This window comes from Lycorma delicatula, chromosome 8 (genome assembly GCF_047948215.1).
Source record: "Lycorma delicatula isolate Av1 chromosome 8, ASM4794821v1, whole genome shotgun sequence".
Taxonomy (NCBI): Eukaryota; Metazoa; Arthropoda; class Insecta; order Hemiptera; family Fulgoridae; genus Lycorma; species Lycorma delicatula.
In genome coordinates this window covers 8,963,573-8,984,327 of record NC_134462.1, presented here as the reverse complement: position 1 = coordinate 8,984,327, position 20,755 = coordinate 8,963,573, and the positions used below count along the sequence as shown (strand labels likewise).

General features: G+C 29.5%; 1 protein-coding gene across 7 annotated transcripts in view; it reads left to right on the top strand.

Moving 5' to 3' along the window:
- The window catches only part of LOC142329299 (uncharacterized), a 216,374-nt gene that overhangs the window by 17,531 nt on the left and 178,088 nt on the right, over nt 1-20,755 (top strand). For all 7 annotated transcript variants that reach the window (XM_075373751.1, XM_075373747.1, XM_075373745.1 and 4 more), the window contains exons 3-6: nt 5,353-5,542; nt 7,460-7,980; nt 12,715-12,817; nt 19,520-19,692. In XM_075373751.1, the coding sequence (XP_075229866.1) occupies nt 5,353-5,542; nt 7,460-7,980; nt 12,715-12,817; nt 19,520-19,692 (987 nt within the window). The remainder of the gene's footprint in view (nt 1-5,352; nt 5,543-7,459; nt 7,981-12,714; nt 12,818-19,519; nt 19,693-20,755) is intronic.

The window sequence follows — 20,755 nt, the reverse complement described above, 5'->3', positions numbered from 1 at the left end:
TCACAGATGCTTTTTTGAAATTCCTTAGATGATCATTCTAATGCGAAGTAATGATGTAAGAGGCCACTTCATATTAGTGTTATCTAACAGCTAGTTTTTTTGTTAAAAAAAAATCATCAAAATGTTAAGACAGTTTATGCTTTTGGATTAGTTGATTAATTAAATACAAAGTCATTACCACTAAAAAGTATTAATTGGCTGTTGATCAGCTGAAAAATTTGCTTGTATGTTAGAAATAGTCGAATATAGTAGAATAGATAGAACTGATGTTTTGTGTTAATATGCTATGCTTCTGTCTACATCTATGTTTTTACTGCTCAATTTTAAATATTATTACCAGTTTAGTTGCTTTGTGTTTGAATAATAATTTTGATAGTTTTTCTTGATTACTCAGCTGTTATTTAGTTCAGTTTTCTATAGTGTATCTTTGTAAGGTTACAATAACATTTTCTAAAACAAGGTAGAGGTTTTCTACGAAAAATTTATATTTAAATAATTCTGATTAATTTAAAAATTATAGTTCTTTCTCAGTAAATTATTTAGAAACATGAGATTGAACAAATTAATTTGTATTGATGAATAATTTAATTCTAATTATTATGTTTAGATCATGTTTAATTGGTAGTGAATGATGCAGGTTTTTTGTAATTAGTTTTAAGTATTTTTGCACAAGGCTTTGACAGCTTATGAGATAGACATTTTCATCTTGTAGTATTGAATTTCATGTTAATTTCTTTAATATCAATGCAAATTCTTTAGTATCAGAACTATCTCTAATATTTGATCAGTTTTTACAATTGGATTTACTGTTATTTTTAATAATAAATAGATGTCTATTTGACAAGTGTACCTAGTCATATACTTTACATATAATTATTAAATATTAATTATATTATTAATTAATATTAATATATATTAATTAATAAATATTATTTCTGTATACATATTTCTGTATTTTTTAGTATTTATTTCTGTAAACTTTAATAGGATTTTTATTACACAGAACTGTGTAATCTGTAAATCCAGTAAAAAGGTGAAAATAATAAATATTTTGTATTTAATTAATATATTAATCATTAAAAAAAATAATAATCTATTGGAAGTACTTCAATAAATATCATACATATTTATTTTCTTTAGAAGTCTCACAATGATCTACTGCAAATTGTGAAGGAATTCATAAAAAAAAATTCACTATGCTGAACTGTGACAGGAAAGTGAAAATTACTACATTAGTTTCCTATTATGGTAATGGAATTTGGATGATAAATAATGTGTTAAAATTAAAATACATTTAATTTTCTTCTCATACCAAGAGATCATATTCCACTTTTTTTTGGATTGTTAATGAGCATTTACTACTTTGTCTTTTAATTCTCCCTTTGCTACAGTGAGTGCAGTGCATATGTATTTGTGTAAATATATGAATTAACTTTATGCACCTGTTTTTTACTTTGTGTAATGTTTTTTAATTTTACTAAATATTACTGAACGAGTGGACCTAGCAATGCTTCACTATTGTCAGAATGTTTACCACAGTTCAAACTTCATCAATCTCTCTATTGTGTAAATCATTAAAAAAAACTTATTGTATAAAAAACACGTTGTATAAATCGAGAGAAATCATCTATATCAATTGTCATTGTCTATATTGATTGTTATAACTCCAAATTAGGGTACACACACAAAACAAAAATTGTCTTTTATTTATATACATTATAATCTTTTTGTTAAGGTTATCTTACAATGAATTGGCGCTTAGATTCATGAATTGGTGCTCATACTTTGTTGTAGATTGGAATATTCCATTTTTTAAAATAAACAAAAACTAGCTTTGCTTGAAATTCATGGCTGTTTTTATTTAACATTAGAACAATGATAAAAGAACTATCCTCCTTGGGTCAATCCACTTGAAGACCCAAGGATGTGGTTTGACAGATTCAAAAAAATTGAAACTTACCCACTTGTTTCCTACATGTCTCAGGACCTTAAAACTATTCTTTTTAAATGTTTTATTTAAGCAGTTTTCCTGTGGTGGCCATTTTTATTACGGTGCGCACACCTATTTTTGTAATTGTAACAGTTTACAGAAAAAAAAACTATTGGTCCTGGAAAGATGAAACAGAAAGCAATTTATTCATATTTTCTAAAGGTAAAAGATTGGTCCAGTGGTTTATTTACCTATTTTTCTTCTTTCTATAAGAAAATTACCAATAAATTTGAACATAAAAATAGTGAAATTTCACTTTGGTAATTTTTTTCAAGAGGCAGGGATGACATACAGTTGAATTATTTTGTTATATGTAGGTATATGTTAGTAGTTTTACCATAAATAATACTAATGATGATATACTTACCCCTAAATTTTTATGGGTTTTTTAAAACTATAAAAAATTAAAATTTTGGCTTTAAATAACTCTGATGGGGCTGGTGATAAAAATTTCAAGTTTGCACACTTAATGTGTTTGTAGATGCTTATGACAAATCAAAAAAATTACTAATAATTTACATTTACTAATAAAAAAGTTATAAGGTCTCGAAAATCTTGAAAAACCTGTTAAAAGCGATACCATTTTGACTCACTTAATAAGTGCTCCAAGGAGGTTTCTTGTCTTCTTCGCACTTAATATTTTTATACTTATTACTATAGTTGAAATAAGACTGGTTTGAGCCATTCAACTGCAGCGTTCATGTTATAAAATATGCTTGAAGTTATTTCCAGTCGTCAGGAAAATTCATGTTGCAACATGCACATTTATGCTTGTTGCATCATTTAGCTTTGCACAGAGTGGTCACTCTGACATTAGTCAGTGACCTGTTCACATCTTTACAGAGTGTCTCAAATTTCATCCTGTGTTTGGAAGTGTTTATTAAATAAATAAGTTTTACTTAATATTATATTTTAAAATCAGTTAAATTTTTTACATTATTTTCAAGTAATTTCACGTAAAACAATGGAAGAAAAATGTTACATAAGAATTTTTGTGAATGAAGAGGGTTTGTTATAAAATAGTGTATGGTATAGTGCTCAAAAGAACTCATTAAAATTTAATTTAGTGGTGAAAACTAACAACTTCGTTTTTACGTGTTAATTCAGATGTCGCTGGTTTTTGTAAATAACATGAGAAAAGGTTGTTGTCAAAATTCAGTCACCTGTATGGAGAGTTCTGTTGTGACCCTTTGAGAACTCATAAAAAACAGTTAAGAAAAACTTAAGACAAAACATTAGAGCAAGCTCTTAAAAACACATTTTTCTAAATTTAAATTTAATTCCTGGAAAGTTTTTTTGTGTTAACTGATTCAAAAGTATTTTTTTTTTTCAGCAGAGCAAAGAACTGAATGAATGTGAAGACCAAGAGCAATGCATTGCCCACAGCATTGAACAATTGGATGCTTGCTGCCTGTAGCATTTTGGGTATATCACCTCCATCAAAATTGAAAAAATTAAGCATGGATCAAAGGCCATCATGAAAATTAATAATGTATCTGAAAAAATTAAAAAAAGATTGTTGAATTGTGTTTCGTCTCAAAAGTTTCTGAAAATGAAAATCCAGCTCAGCTTAATCTTCTTCACATGAATATGATGATGTTATTTTAAAACTAAAAGAAAAATGTATTCTTGCTTCTAAAGAAGACAAGGTTAAAATTATCGGTTTACTTCTACAATCTTGGTCAGGTCTAAAGTAATATCAGAGTTCATTATGTCTGAGCGTTTGGTTAAGACCTACTAGAGAATTAGTTAGACATAATACAGGAATTAGTAAAGACACAATTAAAAAAGTTGTGTTATTGTATGAAGGTGACATTAATAGCAGGCTGTCCTGGTAAAAAGGATTGTGTTACCACATGTGTTGATGGTGTCAAAGTGCATAAGCAAAAGCGCCTTGTTCTGATAAACTTGAATTGTATGTCCCCTTTAAAAGTGAAAATCCTGAGGAAAAAATTAAAATGTAAAGAAGACAAGAAACCCCCTTGGTGCACTTATTTAGCGAGTCAAAATGGTGTATCGCTTTTTTCATGATTTTTGAGAGCTTATAACTTTTTTATTAGTACAATACACAAGAAACTTTTTGATTTGCTAAACACTTACAAAAGTACTGCAAGTTATGCAAATTGAGATTTTTATCACCAACTCCATTAGAGTTAAAGCCAAAATTTGAATTTTTTAAAAATCTGAAAAATTTTCAAAAATTCATAAAAGTTTAGGGGTAAGTTTATCATTTTTAGTATTATTTATGGTAAAACTACTAACATATATCTACATATAACAAAATAATTCACACTGTTATGCCTTCCCTGCCTCTGAAAAAATTATCAAAAGTGAAATTTCACAGTTTTTCATGTTCAACTTTACTGGTAATTTTCTCATAGAAAGAAGAGAGATAGCTAAATAAACCACTGGACCAATCCTTTTTTACCTTGAATAAATTACTTTTTGTTTCATCCTTCCAGGACCAATAGTTTTTATTTGACTTTTTTGTAAACCCTTACAATCACAAAAATAGGTGTGCACACTGTAACAAAAATGCCGCCACAGGTAAACTGCTTAAATAAAAAATTTAAGGTCCTGAAACAAGTTTCAATATTTTTTGAACTGGTCAAGTTACCGGCTTCTGTTTTTTTGAGACACTTCGAATTGATTGACTTCCCTGCATTCCTTGTTGTCTGTTGGTAGTGATTTTACAAGAAAAGATATATAGAATTCTACTTTTAGATATCTTATGAAGCACAAAATTAATTTGTCTACATTTAAAAATAGATTTTTCTGATTAAAAACAGAATTTTTTTTTATTGTCCATAATAAAAATTGTACAATCTTTTTTCTGTTGAATATTGTTAAATAAATGTGTACTTTTGTAATAAAAAATTAATGGGAATGGAATTTCCAACTTAAAATAATAATGTATAATTATAATAGTTCAAAACACTTAGAAGAAAAAACAATGAAAGTTATGAGTAAATCTCATTAAACTGAAGAAAAAAAGCTGTAGACAAGTGTTTTATGAAATGTGATAGTTCTATTTAAGACAGAATCACCACAAACTGTATAAAAGTTATTGTAATAAATAATTTAGTGTTATTGAGCAATGTGTATTAATAGTTCATTATCTAAAACCGCCAGTTTGTAGGAAAAGAGAGGTGTGAGCAATTTCAAATTGATGAAAGGGGAATTAATTAATCTTTTTTATTGAATCATTTTATAAAGTATATTTAGTGCTGAAATAAAAAAGATTGTGTAATTTAAGTACAACTTAAAAATTGCCCAAAATGTAGTATTATTATACATTGTGCTGTGGTTTTTCATTATTTATTCACGTAATGAAATTTATGTATGGGTAATGTTTGTTTCAGGATTGATAGTAGCAATAATAACAATAATAATAATAATAGAGCTAGGTTGGTAGGAGAGAATACTGGGATCGGTAGTACAACAACAAATATCCCAAGAATTACAAAATCCCAGCCCCGTCTCGGTAGGACTATCACAACCAACACGGGGACTGGTAACTCCGGCCTCGGGAACTCTACTAGCGAAAGAAAGGTAATAATTTAATATTTTAGTTCAATTATGTTTGCTGTATTTTACTTTGAATAGTTTTTTAGAAATTAAATTTTTGAAAATTTGTGGTTAGAAATGATTTTTGTAAGGTAAGAATTTATCTCTTTCCATTAAATATATTTTTGACATGTAGGAATTTAAAAAAAATGTAAACAAAAAGTAAATATCAGTGTAAGAAGTAAACAGTAACTTTAATAGGCTAAAAATTAAAATCATTTTAAAACAGACTTGTTATTGTTAATGACATCGTTGCACCAAATAATAGTACAACCAGTAAACATTTTTTAATTATATTTTAAAATTTTTTTCTCACTGAAATTTTGAAAACTTAAAATAAAAAATTTGATTTATAATTGTATACTAATAAAGGTTTTATATAATTCCTTGTGAATTTAATACAAGCCATTCTAATATTTAAAAAAATAATGCATTACACACTTGCTGTAAAGTGTGAACTAATAAATCATTGAGAATTACAAAAAAAAAAAACATTTTTACAAAGTAATTCTTTAAGGTTTTACTTAAAAAATAATTATGTAAAGTTTAAAAAAAAATAGTATATAAATAATATGCTAACTAAAAAATAGTTACAGGATGAACTCTTGATGCTAAGCAGTATGAATTTTCAAACTTTTTGTTATAAGTGCATTTCTTCAAAATCATTATTTTCCTTTAGTTCGTCAGAGAGTTTCTTTTCTGTTTAGTCCCTGGAACCACGATAAGTTATTACTTCAGAGGATGAATGAGGATGATATGTATAAATGCAAATGAAGTGTAGTTTTTGTTTTGTAGTGTAGTCTTAGGTCGACCATTCTTGAGATGTATGGTTGATTGAAACCCAGCCACCAGAGAACACCGGTATCCACGATCTAGTTCAAATCCTTATAAGAGCTCATCAGAGATTGTAGTCAGATTATATTGTGATAGGAAGTTTGTCTTTTTTTTAAGACCATAGTGTAAAGTACACATTCAGTCGATGGATGGGCAATTCAGCCAAAAGTACTAAGAGATTAAAGCATTAGGAAAGGAATTTCCAAAACACAAAAAAAGTTCAGATTACCTTCTCTTAATTATGTTAATTATACTTTTACTCAAAGCATTTTTTTACTTGCTCACTTATTACTGAGTGTGAAATGCTCTGTAATTTTTCATTTAGTATATGTATTAAAAAAAAAAAAATTAATATTTGTTCACTTGTTCATATGTTTTTTGGTTGTGTTTGTAGTTCAGTTTTATTATTTACCATTCAGTTTATGAAGGATACCCAGTATCATCAGAGGTAGTAAAATAAAATTAATAAGTATACGTAAGAAGATTAAAACATGATCAATACTATTGTAATAAGATAACAGTACAGTATTCAGTTATATTAGTACTGATTTCTAGTTGATTACTGTTTGATAACATACTATAAACATGAGTAAATATTTTTATCTATAAGTAAATAGATATATATTTTTTATTTACTATCTTCATGTTTTAAATAATTCATATCATATAGTGGTTAAAAATACTTCCTCTTTTTGGTACTATTTATGTTTAAAGTGAATTTTAAATATATAATTAGAATTTTAAAAATGTAGAATTTCATTTTAAAATTAGAATTTCAGAAAACAAGCAGTATTTATTCTCCTTACTTTAAAGTGAATTTTAAAGTAACGTGTATACATAGTGCTTGTTTTTTGAAATCCTTATTTTTTTTTCATATCAATAATAGGGTTTTTATACTCTATATTGAATGTTTATGAGTATGAAAATGTTTTATGTCATATCTCATGGTTTTATTATGAAAATATTTTTCTTTTCTTTTAAATTTAAATAAATTATATACTTTAACTCTTTAAGTACTTTAAAGTACTCTTTTAAATCTTTAATACTTTAAGTTTTGGTTTGTTACAGTTGCGACAAGTTTCTCTTCCAAGAGTTGTTAATTGTGGAGATAGGGATCGTATAACTGGCTCTGAAAGAGCTTCACGCCGTGGTTCATATGGTGGTAGCACGGGTACTGGAGTTACTGCCGGTTCACGCGCTGCTGCCAACTTAACAGACTCAGTGGGGCAGATTTCTTCTACACGGCGTAGAGGGCTGATTTCATCACCAGCCCGAGCCGTCCCAACTTCACCACCCATTAATGGTGATAGACCACCAACCGTTGAAGATGCTGTCGTACAAGAAAACCTTCAGCCAATTGAGGTTGTACCCTCAGAACCTACAACTTCAGAGCCCACACCTTCAGAGCCCACACCTTCAGAGCCTACACCTTCAGAGCCCGTACCCTCAGAGCCCGTACCGGACTCTAACCGACTTGATTCAAATCCACCTCCTCAACCACCACCTAGTGAAGAAGTGCAACAAGAACCGGAACAGCCAACATCTGAAGATGATGAGGAAAAAGCTATTGGTGTTTCCCCTGATGGCAGGTAAACATTTCTGTATTTTTTTACTTTTAATTAAACTCTGTACATCTCTATTTTGCTAAATGTTTTAATTGATTTATAAAAAGGAGGTTCTCAATATGTATATTCAAGCCTTACTTTTGAAATGTGTTAGATAATTCTTTTTGTTTTGTTGAAGAAGTTCCTCTAGTGGTTTCATATATAGGTAGGTGACTGTCTACCAGGTAACATAAATGGGAGATTTTTAAATGCGGAAGTAAATGTTATTTATAGATTGTATAAAGATGCTTTTTTTCATTTGGCCATTATTTCTTATTATTTTCATAGGAGTGGCTTCATTTTGTAAAAGTACATTATTGTAATGTGAAGTTTACAAAAAAATGAACTGCAAATCGAGATTAAAAATACACACATGCCGTCCCAGATTTCTCATAACCTTAACTCACATTAGGTAGGAGTTATTTACAATCATTTTATTACATTCCCTTTTTTCTTTAATATTACTAAGATGCAGGTTTCTTGCTGTTTGAATTTTTTTAGGCTTTCCATATTTAAATACAATTAAAAAAAATGAATTAATTTAAAAGAATAAAATCCAGTTAAAAAAAAATGCTTAAAATTAAGGGTCTGTATCTCTCATAACTCAAAAATGATTAGCTGTAGGATGTTGAAATTTCGGATTAGGACTTGTTTCATATAATTGTACACCTTCTTTTTTTTTGATTGCATTTGACTGAACTTAAGCCTCATTAAGAGCTTTTCAACAATATATCATAAGTGGTACTTATCCAGAGTTATCGCCAATGAAATATTTAAATCTTAGAAGGGGAAGGCACATCGGTTCGAATCAGACTTCACCTCCTTTTTTTTTAACTTTTTGTTTTAATTTAAATATATGGATTTATTAATAATTATTAACCTGTGATTTTAAAAAAAATTACAATGAATAATATTTCAATAATAATAAAAGAAAAAAATGAAAAAATATCAGACGTTATTAATGAAATGAAATATATACTTTTCATTTAAAAAAAAATTGTATATGTAATTTAATAGGCGTACAAGGAAGTCAGTCATGTGGTGTCCACATCAGATTTTTTTTTTATATATCTTATTTAATATATGTAGTATTATTATATGTATAATTAATTACGATACGTACCTGAAGATAGAAATAATTTTCCAAAAGCGCTAGGATGTAAATCTATATAAATATTTGTTTCTAAGCGGATTTATAATTTTTTACATTAAACCTTGATTGCTTTTTTTTTAAAATGAAGTCCTTTTAAATCCCTGAATAAATTTAATGTAAGTTAACAACTAACTGTTGCAGTATTAAGAATTTGGTTTGAAATTATTGAGAATTGTACACTCTTGATTAAGCATGATGTTGTAAAATTGCTCAGTTGAGACAAGAGGAGGTCCCTTTTCGCGTCACAGGTCACATATGTAAATTAATTTACTCAAACGCCTACTTTTTTTTATGATATGCAAGTAAATGTTGAAAGAAATGTAAGAATTTAAATGCCTGCCAGGCACTATACAACTTACCTTAAATATGGCAGTTGTTTTCCTTTTGTGTTTGACATTTATAGTATCCCTGTTTAGTGTCAAACAATAATTTTCTACATTCTTGCACTCCACTGTGTCTGTTATCTTTTTTCCGTGACTGATCTGGCTGATACAGGCGTTCCCTATGCGTGTATCACTAATGGCTTCAAGATTGTGCAGAAAGAAAACTAGGTGCGAGTACAAGAAATGAATTTTTAGGGACATATTACATTCTATATGTTTGTATAACTAATAAATTCACTCATGATTTCTCAGTAGTAGAGGGATATATGATTTTCAAAAAAATGTTTTACACAATTTTTTTAAGTACTACTATGCTGAGTTTCAACATGGCTTAACAGTTCTTTAGATTAATCATCTCTAATCAAAGTTCGTATTTGGGAATGACAAAATCCTTCCTTGGTTTTGCATTACTAACTTAAGGAAGTTTTACTTTCAAATAATGAAACCCAACACCATTTTTATTCATTGTCTTAACAAAGTTTTTGAAAAGCCCCAGTTATATTGAGAGTGGTGGTAGAAGAACCACTTCTGAGTTAATAGTGAAAGATATGCAACATTTTTCTATGCAGGTGTCAGTGCTTCACGCTTTGGCCATTCCTTCCTAATATAATTCTCCCTGCTGTCCCATTCACATAAAAGCACTCCAAACCCATTAATAATGGATAACTTTTTAATTGCTGCATATAGTGTAACAATGGTTAAACTGAATTTTTTCTCAGAATTTTCATGTTGTCATATGTATTTTTCATGTTACTCGCATAAGCTAAATGGCACAGAAGCAAGTTTTTGCCAATGTGCAAAATGACAGCTTTTAAATTAGTTTTTGAAGAATCTATGAACATCTGCATTCTGTAGAGTTATAATTATAATGAAGTACATCCATGACCACACAGATATTACAGTACAGTAAACTATTTTCTTCAGAATATAAATCTTGAAATTCTTCCTGACAATTACAAAAGAAACACATCTTAGTATCAGTATGGAGAAGATCCAAATCTTCTTTTGGCATAGGCCTTTCAGCCTAATCCCAAAAACCCGGCTTATTTCTTCAACATGATAAAAAATCATCTTGTTCCTCATGTTAAGCTTCATTGCCTCATATTCTGATTAGTTAAAGTTAATCTTCCAGGATTGTAGTACAGATAAGTCTTAATATGAGTCACTGGTGTTATAGTAGAAGGTAAATTGGGGGTGTTGCACTGTGTTTAGATATACTACTTATTCCTTTTATCTTTGTAATATAAAATAACAGTACAACTAATGATCTTATTATTCACACCTTACCAGGTATGGGTTGTTTCAAACAAATTGAACAGCAAATTTGAGGGGCCAATTTCTTACCTTAATCTCTGTTACAGCCAAAATATAGACTATATATTTTTTAACTAGCGGAGTCATACTTTGTCGTTTTTTGTTTTAAACATCAAATCCCCACACACGTAACAGAAGTTATCCAAATCATTTACACACTCCCTTGGTGTATTTATTCATTAATACAACACACCTGTAAATTACAAAACAATGTAACTATAATAAATGTACACAGTGCAAGTTTAAACTACTGCTGTGTTAATTTAATGATTCAGAAACTACTCTTGTGCTGGCATGTAAAAACCTACAGCAAATGAATCATCCATAATACATATGTTCATATGTATGTGAAGGCATAACATTATGCCTTCATAATGTTATGTTTGTTCTCCACCTTCTGTTAGAAATAATCGAAAATATTCTTTTATGTAGTTAACTTATTCATAAAATATATGTACAGTTCTATGAAAGTAATCCTTAAAACATATTATCACACAAAAACTGCAGGTGATTCAAAAATCCTGATTGCATTTCTGAATTCAGCATAAAAAGTTATGTTGCGTGCGTGCACACGCACACATACACACAAACCTTAAAAAGAATGGAACAGCTATTAAGAAATAATGAATTATGTACCTTTTAATCTAGTATAATCAAGCATTATGGAATTCGAAAATGCAATCAGAATTTTTGAATCGCTTGCAGTTTTTGTGTGATAATATTTTTTAAGTATTGTTTTTACATAATTCTATGTATTTTTAGGAATAGTTTAGTACATAATAAAATATTTTAAATGATTTCTAAGAAAAGGTAGAGTACAAATTTTCTATAAGGTGGTATTTTAGTTTATGCATAATAAAAATGTAGGTGCTTATTGGAAAAATTAGTATTATTTACATACATCATTTTTTTAAATATTCTTTATTCATTAGTAAATGGTTCATAAATTATAGCTATGAACATTTGCGGTCATTCATCTTAGTACAAACATGTTGGATTAATCCTTAGTCATTAGGTGGCGCGCATGCGTGTGCATGTACAGTGATAGAGAGAAATTCAGTTTGTTATAGTAATTTGTGTTAAGCCGTGCTTTTTATTTTATTTATTTGTCTTCTCTTTAATAATCATATTATGTACCAAAATATTTTTTCCCATCCCATGTGTCCGTGCTTTCTAAGGAGAAAGGGATGTCTTTTCCTGTTGCTTTCTTCACAGAACCAAAATATACTGTTGATCACCACCATTCCAAGTCTATTGAAATGACAATGATATTCAGCTTTATTAGTAATACATACAATCATTTTGTTTATTGCAGTGGTTGACGATACAAAGTTTTAATTTTTTAAAGAGAAAGCAATTTTGATATTGCTTTTCTGTTCAAATGGTATGAGTGTCTATGGGGCTACAGTTCACACAGCCTGAAATTCACACAATGTTTTGAGAGAAATATTTCTTGGATGTCTTGTCTGTCTGAGGAGTGAGGGTGCCCTGGATTTATTTATTTTAATATTTTATGTCCATCCAATTTGAGCATTTATGAGGATATCTGAAGGAAAAGGTGGTTAGACGTTGGCCTCACACTCTACCAGAGCTAAGGGAGTGGGTTATTGAAGAAGTTAATGCCATACCTCGCGATATGTAAGAACAAGCTCTTCAAAGCTTTAGAGATCATCTCAAACAGTGTGTTGCTGTTAATGGCTGTTTTGAGGACATTATTTTCAAAACTTATTATTAAATGGTATGTACTGCTAATTTAGAAAATAAAAACATCCCCTATACACCACCATTACTTTTTTATAGCTCCTGAAAACTGCTTAATTGGTTCTGCTGCATCCTGTATTTATGAGACACTATATATTTTTTTTTTAGATTCCTGAAATTTGAAGAAGAGATAGGGAGAGGTAGCTTTAAGACTGTTTATAGAGGGCTTGATACTCAAACGGGTGTGGCTGTAGCTTGGTGTGAATTGCAGGTAAGCAGGGATTTTTTCTTTTGTAGATCTTAAGAAGCTTACTGAACTCTCATACTTACCTTTGTATATTCTTGCTCTATTTATTGGTACCTGAGATATTACCATGCATTTTCCATTATTTTTTAAATGTGTTGTCCTTTTGAGAATGTTCTTGTAATGTGTAAATAATGTTTTACTTAAAGCTTACAATTTTTTTTCAAATCTATTTATTTTGTTTTTCAATGTGTGTGCTAGATTTGGTTACAGTTAATTATCTAAAAAAAAATGTAATCTTTTCCCTTTTACAGTATTTATTCATTAGTTACTTAGGTACTTTCTTGTAATAAATTTGTGTTAAATAACGTATTTAAAAAAAAAAAAAATAAATGCATTTTTCTTCTCATGATTTAATAATAACCCCAAACAAAATAAAAATTAATATATTTTTTTCACATTATTAATGAAAGCAATTTATCCTATCAACATAATATTATTTTACATTCCTATATAATCTGAATACAATTTTTTTTTTATATTCTGAAAATAAGTATAATAGTATCCTGTTAATATATTCAAAAAGGACTTCACAAGGATTTTTTTCGCATTTAAAAATCTATTTAGATAACTTGCACATTCGGTTGAGGTTTCAAAAGGTAGCAAAACACATCGAGTTTTGACTCGTGTAGTTCATTAGTACTGAATTTGACCACAAGTGTTGTTAAAAGTGGATGAATTTACTGGTGTGGAATGTGCTCTCTGTGTGTTATGGTTTTATAATTTGCTGTCTATAACTGCAGTTCAATGTAATTTTTGTAGAGTACGGTAGGGAGCCTCATATAGTAGGCATATAAATTACCTTTGTTGAGACAGATTGTTTTGTTAAACATACAAAATCACAAAAACATCCCTGAAGCTGCTGTGGGTCAACTCAGAGAAAGCTTTGCACATATGAAGAAATCAACTGAAAGTGAGATATGTGAGACTGGCATTCCACACATGACTGTTTGGTGCATATTATGTAAACGATTGTACTTGAAGCCATACAAATTAACCGTTGTTCAACACATTACAGATGATGACAGAGTTGCTTGGTTGTATTTTTGTGTGTAAATAATTGATAGAATTGCAGACAATGATTTATTTTTAGACAGTAATTTTTAGTGATGAATCAATGTTTCATATCAGTGACAAAGTGAACACCCATAAATGATGAACATAGAGTAGCAAAAACCCTCATGAAACTTTGCAGTACATTCGTGATAATCCTAAGGTTAATGTTTTTTGTGCCCTAAGCAAACAAAGACTACACTCTCAGGTTGGTAAATTGATTGTGAAGGTTCAGTTACATGGCTACCTTGCTCCCCAGAGTTGGATTTGCTAGATTTTTTCTTGAAGGATTTTATTAAAGATCAGTTTACCTTTGCCTGCTGATCTTGTTAAAAATTAACAAGATCTTTGAATTAATGCCTCAGCTGCAGATGTAATACCCGACTTGCTGGTTACAGTCTGGAATGAAATTGACTAGAGATGGGATGTATGTCACATTACAAATGGAAACCATATCGGACCAAAATGAATATTGAGTTACAAACTTCATGTGTTTTTCTGCGATATGAGACCTCAAAATTTGTATTGAGGATGCTTTTGTATGCTTTTAAAGTTGTGAAGTCCTTTTTGAATCGCACGGTACTTACCATTTATAAGCAAAAATTCATTTGTATATAATTATTAAATTTAGTTATGTATTTCTTTCCTGATGTTTATCAGAATTATATTCTAACCACATCCAATTATTAACTGATGTGTTATCAGTATACTTGATATTTTTAAAATAATCATTGGAAAATGTTTGTGTTAATATGATTTATGGCAAAAAAATAATGTCTGAGAAAGAAGTTTATCGTCTGGATAAACTTAACTATTTACTTAAAATTTTTGCATAAAATTATCAAAACTTTTCTTACAAAAGAGTATAACATTTTCAAATATTGTGGATGAAAACTGCTGGTGAGACAATCATATGGATGTTTTTTTGCAATAAAATTGGTTTTTGAAATGCTAAGATGATTGAGTGCTAAATGAATTGTCCCCATACCATTCTGGTCTGGTCAATTCAAAAGTAAATATGTGCTAGAAATGGGATTTGGCTGTATAGAAAATTGAGTGGAAGAAACGAGAACTGTTGAACAAATTTAGTAGAAATAAAAACATGATTCATTACTTTTCTAATGGTGAAGAAGGAGAACTCATTTATTATCTTCAGATCTAAACAAAGTTGTTATTCTTTCCTGGCATTAGTTATTTATTCTTTTACAATTTATTTACCTCCCTCACACCAAATATTGCCCCCAAAGTATTTTTTTCAATCATTTGCACTACTACTATGCTTAAAAAATATGCGGTAATAAAAAAATAGTATTAGAATTCTCTCCTTGGAAGGGGAGAATTTGTAGCAAAGATTTTTTTTAAATGGTAAGATAATAATGTACAAGCATACTGTACTTAATACAGTGGGGCTATGTTTGCAAAATTTTGAGAAAATTGATCCCAAACATCCAGGGGTAGGATATCTACTCTATCCTACCCCTGGAGATATTGACCCCAAATTTTTACTAACAAATTGCCCCGTATTCACATTTTCATGAAAATTTGTTTATCTAATCAAAAAGTTATTAAGTTTCAAACACACTAACATATGTAATGTGCAAACTCCCCCACCCCCTGTTTTTGTTTTTTGGGGGCTCCTGGGTAATGAAACATCAAGAAATGCAAAAAAAAAACCAATATCCCTTTTTTCTTAACTGATTACTGTACTCTTCTTCTTGCAGCATAGCTCTAGAGCTATGATGCCAGGAAAGTAAAAAGATCTGTTTTTGCGTTGAACTAAGATCACAGAGTTCTTTATGAAGATGAAAATTATCTCTTCACTTTAAAATGCCATTGAAAGCTCAATATATGGACGTTTACTAATATAAAGTTGGAAGTGATTTTTTATTCTTACAGGAAGTTGAGGATTATGTGAAGATTATTCCAATTAGTTAATGTTTTTTTAAAAAAAAAAATACTTTGTTCTAAAGTGGGTAAAGAAATGTGGGAGGTTGTTCAGCATTTAAAGGACCACTGTGTACAACATATATTATGTTTGCATAACTCCTTTTTATACATAAGAAGAAAGTTAGAAGAATTTAAGAATTTTGGTAACTCAAAGTGAATGTAATGAAAAACTCAAAGTTTCAATTTGTGATATTAGGGATGGAGGCATATTTAATTTAGATGCTGGTGGGAGGATGATAATGAATGTTAGGGAGAGTCATTAATTGGGAGTAATCTTACTGATGATGGTTTGAGTTGTAGTTACTCCTGACAAGGTGAAGTGGAGAAAAAGATAATGAAAAAGTTAACTTTTTACAGACAGATGATATCTAAAAAAAAGTGAAGAACCTGATCTGTGATTGAAGTTGTATAATGTGAAATGAAGTTTTATGAGAATTTTACACTGCTTTATTAATTAAAAAGAAGCTGGTAGGAAGTTGAAGACTACTAATTACATGCTTATATATGGTGGAGTTTCACAAAATGAAAGAGCTAAAGCATTTGTGGCAATAATGGAAAGTAATGAATAGATACATCAAATAAACAGGTTTGAATGGATTAATGAAAAAATTTAGTTTTGATATGTAAGATAAGGAGAGGATATATATGTTTCATATGTACATATGTGCCAGAACAGGCCAAAACTGAAGACACATGAGAATTTTATGATTGGTTGCAACAATCATTGAATAAATGTAAAATGAATGATTATATCATAATTGGTGGAGATCTGAATCCACATATCAACAGTACGCCTTTAGAATGAATTATTGGTACTATTGGAAAAGGTGATATGAATTCCATTGGCAAACAATTGAGAGATTTTGCAAGTCTTAATAATCTATGAATAATGAATTCATACTTTAAACATAAGTGAATTCATAAAATTATTTGTTCAACTTGGGGACAAGCATCTATTGTTTATTTTCTTGTGAATCAGAGGGCAGCAAAATTGTTTAGGGATATTAGAATCTTAAGAGGTGCTGATGTTGGTACAGACAATTTTCTTTTGCAGGCTGAAATGTCAAAGTACAATGGGTTAAAAGTCGACAGAAGGTTTAATATAAATATGAAATATAATATTTAACTCGTAAATGATCAATCAATAAGAATGTTATAATATGGTAGTATATATGGTAATATGGGTTCTATTAATAACAACATTGAACTCTGTAATGACATAAATGAAGAATGGAGTAAAATAAGAGATTTTACAGGTCACTTAAAGCTCTTGGATGTTGAAGAATGTCTCAAAAGAAGATGAAATTATACTGGAGTAAACAGATGAAAGAGGCTGTTTAGAGAAAAAAACAAACATACAGAAAGTGGCTCATGACATAAAGTGATGAGGATAGGAGTACAACAGACAGATAAATATTACAAAGAACATATTTCGAGATCAACAAAATAATCAATGGAATTCTTTCATTACATGGATAGAAAATGTTGTCCAAGGATGGCAAAATATTACTTATAAGTAATGAAATACCTGAATAGTGAAGAGGAGATCTAGCATGAATATCTACTGTAGAATCTAGTGATTTTGGGGCATATTTTGGAAAGTTATGGACAACAGAATTAGAGAATGAAGAGTTAGATACTTTCAAGAACTACTGGTGAGTAGATAGGGTAGAAATGTCAGAATTAAGATAAGGATTAAGTGATAGCAAGAATGGAATGGCTGCTGGTTGTGATGGAATTATAGTCTTAATTGCTAAAATATGCTAGTGTTGGTGCGAAGGAGTTAGTTTTGTGTTTTTTTAATATTTGCTGAGAGTAGAAACTAATTCCAGAGGAATGGGGAATAGCTGTGGCTCTTTTTAAAAAGGGAGCTAGTACGAGAATTACAGAGGGATAAATTTGTTTGTAGGAGTATAATGTGCTCTTAAGGGTTATAACAAAAGGTTGAAGACTGTATACTAAATCCAATGTTAGGAAAGAACAAGCAGGTTTCAGGAAGGAAAGAAGTTGTACTTTGGTCAGGAGACACATTTATATTGCTTGTGGACTTGGAAAAGCTTTTAATAAGGTGGTGCTTAGTGTGAAGTTATGGCAGGTATTGGATGCAAGAGGAGTATCTTCATCTCTGATTAGAATGATTCGAGAGATCTGTAGGGACGTGGAGATAGCAGTTTCTGAAGAAGAGAATGGTAGGATTAAGGTTAATTTAGGAGTCACACAAGGTTGCAGCTTGTCACTAATTTTATTTAATGTATACATTGATGATCTTTAAAAGAAATGGATTAGTAGATTAAAACTAACTACTCTTGTGATTTAAACTTTATTTACTTTTTCCACATTGTTTGCTGACGATTTAGTCATGTCACCAATTCAGAAGGCAATCTACAACCAGCTCTATTTGAATTTACAAAGGTCTTGAGGGAACATTATATGAAAGTGCCTTGTAAGACCAAAGTAAAGGCTTTCTTTAGTAAGGAATTAGCCAGATGGAAAATAATAATTCATAACATAGTAATTGACCAAGTGTGATTCATTTAATATTTAGGGTGCAGAATTTTGATGGGTGAATTGGATGTTTATTGTAAAATTGAGAAGTTTAATTATTTTAATGGAACCATTAGATGAGCCCTAAAAAAGGGGGCATAAAAGAATTTTATAAAAATCATAGGATTTTTAAACAATTTTATAAGCAATTGTAATTTTTATAAGCAATAATAATTTTTTAAGCAATTTTATAAAAATCATAAGATTTTTATAAAATTTTTCAGTTCCTACTCTTTTGTTTGGAGCAGATACTTGGTGCTTAACAAAACAAAATGTGAGGAGAACTGAGGTGGTGGAAATGAATTTTTTGTGGAGTGTTGCAGGATACTGCTTATTGGATCAGAAACAAAACTCAGAAATTTGCACTGAGTTGGATGTATATATATATATATATATATATATATATATATATATATTTATAAAATTTGTATTTAATTTGAATGAGCATACTAAAGAATGTAGGGAAAGTTGGGCCAAACATGAGGAGACAAAGTCTTTAGAACAGCTAAGCGTTTATATGATTATGATCCAATTGGGCGAAGAAGTTTGGGTTGCCTCAGGATATGATGGAAGGATAAGCTTGTATTGTAATAACAGGCTATAGTTTAAGATTTGAGGAAGAAGAAATTTTATGGGTTGAGGTGTAGGTGTTCGATAAAGCAATGTGGGAAAATAATGGTTGGAGGATGTAGTAAGGAGAAACTAAAAAATTTGCAGAAAATTGCTGTGAACCTGATTGAAAAGTAACAGTGCTCCCATATTGTTTTTTTGTTGCAACTAATTTCATAAATCTTTAATCTTTAAAATTAATCTAATTCATAAATTTTACAAAAAGGTTTATCATGAATTGTTCATAATGAATCAATAATGTTCCTTCCTTTAGATTTATTCATTAATTGTTTTTTTTTTACAGGAAAGTACGCGATTGAAGAGTGAAGAGTAAAAAAAAAAAAGATAAAAAAAGTATTTTTTGAGGGTAAACAAAAGAAATGTTTCTTTATTGTTTATCACTCTTGGTTACTGTTATGAAATTATGTTTTATTAATCATATTTTGTTTTAAAGTTATATCAGTTTTCTTTAGTAGTACAATATTTATTTATTTTATGTACATTTTCGTTTTTCAGGAGAAAAAGTTAAATAAATGTGAAAGACAGCGATTTCGTGAGGAGGCAGAGATGTTGAAGGGATTGCAGCACCCTAATATTGTTAGATTTTATGATTATTGGGAAGTCACATTAACAAAACGAAAGTATATCGTTCTTGTTACTGAACTGATGACATCTGGAACACTGAAAACGTATGTATTATCTGTAATGTTTTCACAGTTTTTTTTGCAGTAATGTTTGCAGTTTTGTTTTGTATTTTTGTTGCTTGTTTAAAAGTGTATTTATTTAAAATTTTTAAATACAATTTAAACTTTAATAATGTTAAAATAAATCTTGTGTTTTTAACTGAAGATTTTGAAGATTTTGATTTTTGTATATTGTATGCTGTACATTTTATGAGGTTGATGAAAATAGAATTAATGAATTTTCATGTTTTAAAATATACGCAACTACTGGAAGCTGAAGTTGTTTTAATCAACCCTTTAGATGTTCTGAAGTAATAATGTTAGTACCTATCGGTTGAAAATGGCTTCATTTGTGATCATTTCTTTTATTCTTGGAAACATCTACAGGTTAGATTATGATGAATCAGCTGAACGCAGTTGTGGTGGCGAAAAGTAATTCTCGCAAGAATTGCAAATGAGGAAGGTACATGTGATGTAGTTGTCTTTATGATGTTAACTAACATTTATAATTTCTGTGGCGTATTTCAATACACATTTTGGTAAGGTTTCGTAATATTAATAATCTAATGGTAGTAATAATGTATTGCTTTATTAGTACTGAAGTTTAATCTGTTTGCCCTGAATTCTGACTATGATTAGTTTGTTGAGGCAACTGTTTTCTTTGTTTCATCAAGGGGATTGGATGAGAAAATTTAGTGCTTAGAATGAGATCTGAAGAATGAGTGGAACACAATTGAAAACTGTTATAAATACTCCGATTTAATTTAACAGTAACAACATAAATAATCATAGAATATAGAAGAATAATAAACACTTCATACTTTTTGTAGCAAAGGAAATAATTTTTTTTATTAGGTGAGATCGATCCATTAAGAATTAGTCATTTACTGTCATTTCAGTTTCTTGTTGCTTTTATTCTATACAGGAGTATTATTAGCAACTATCCTGAAAATAATAAAGTATCATCACATGGTTATGAAACATAAATAATGAAATAACTTAAAGTGTGCCTTACACATCGTAAAAGCTATTTCTACCAATCTTTCAGTTATAAGTATGGAATGTTCTG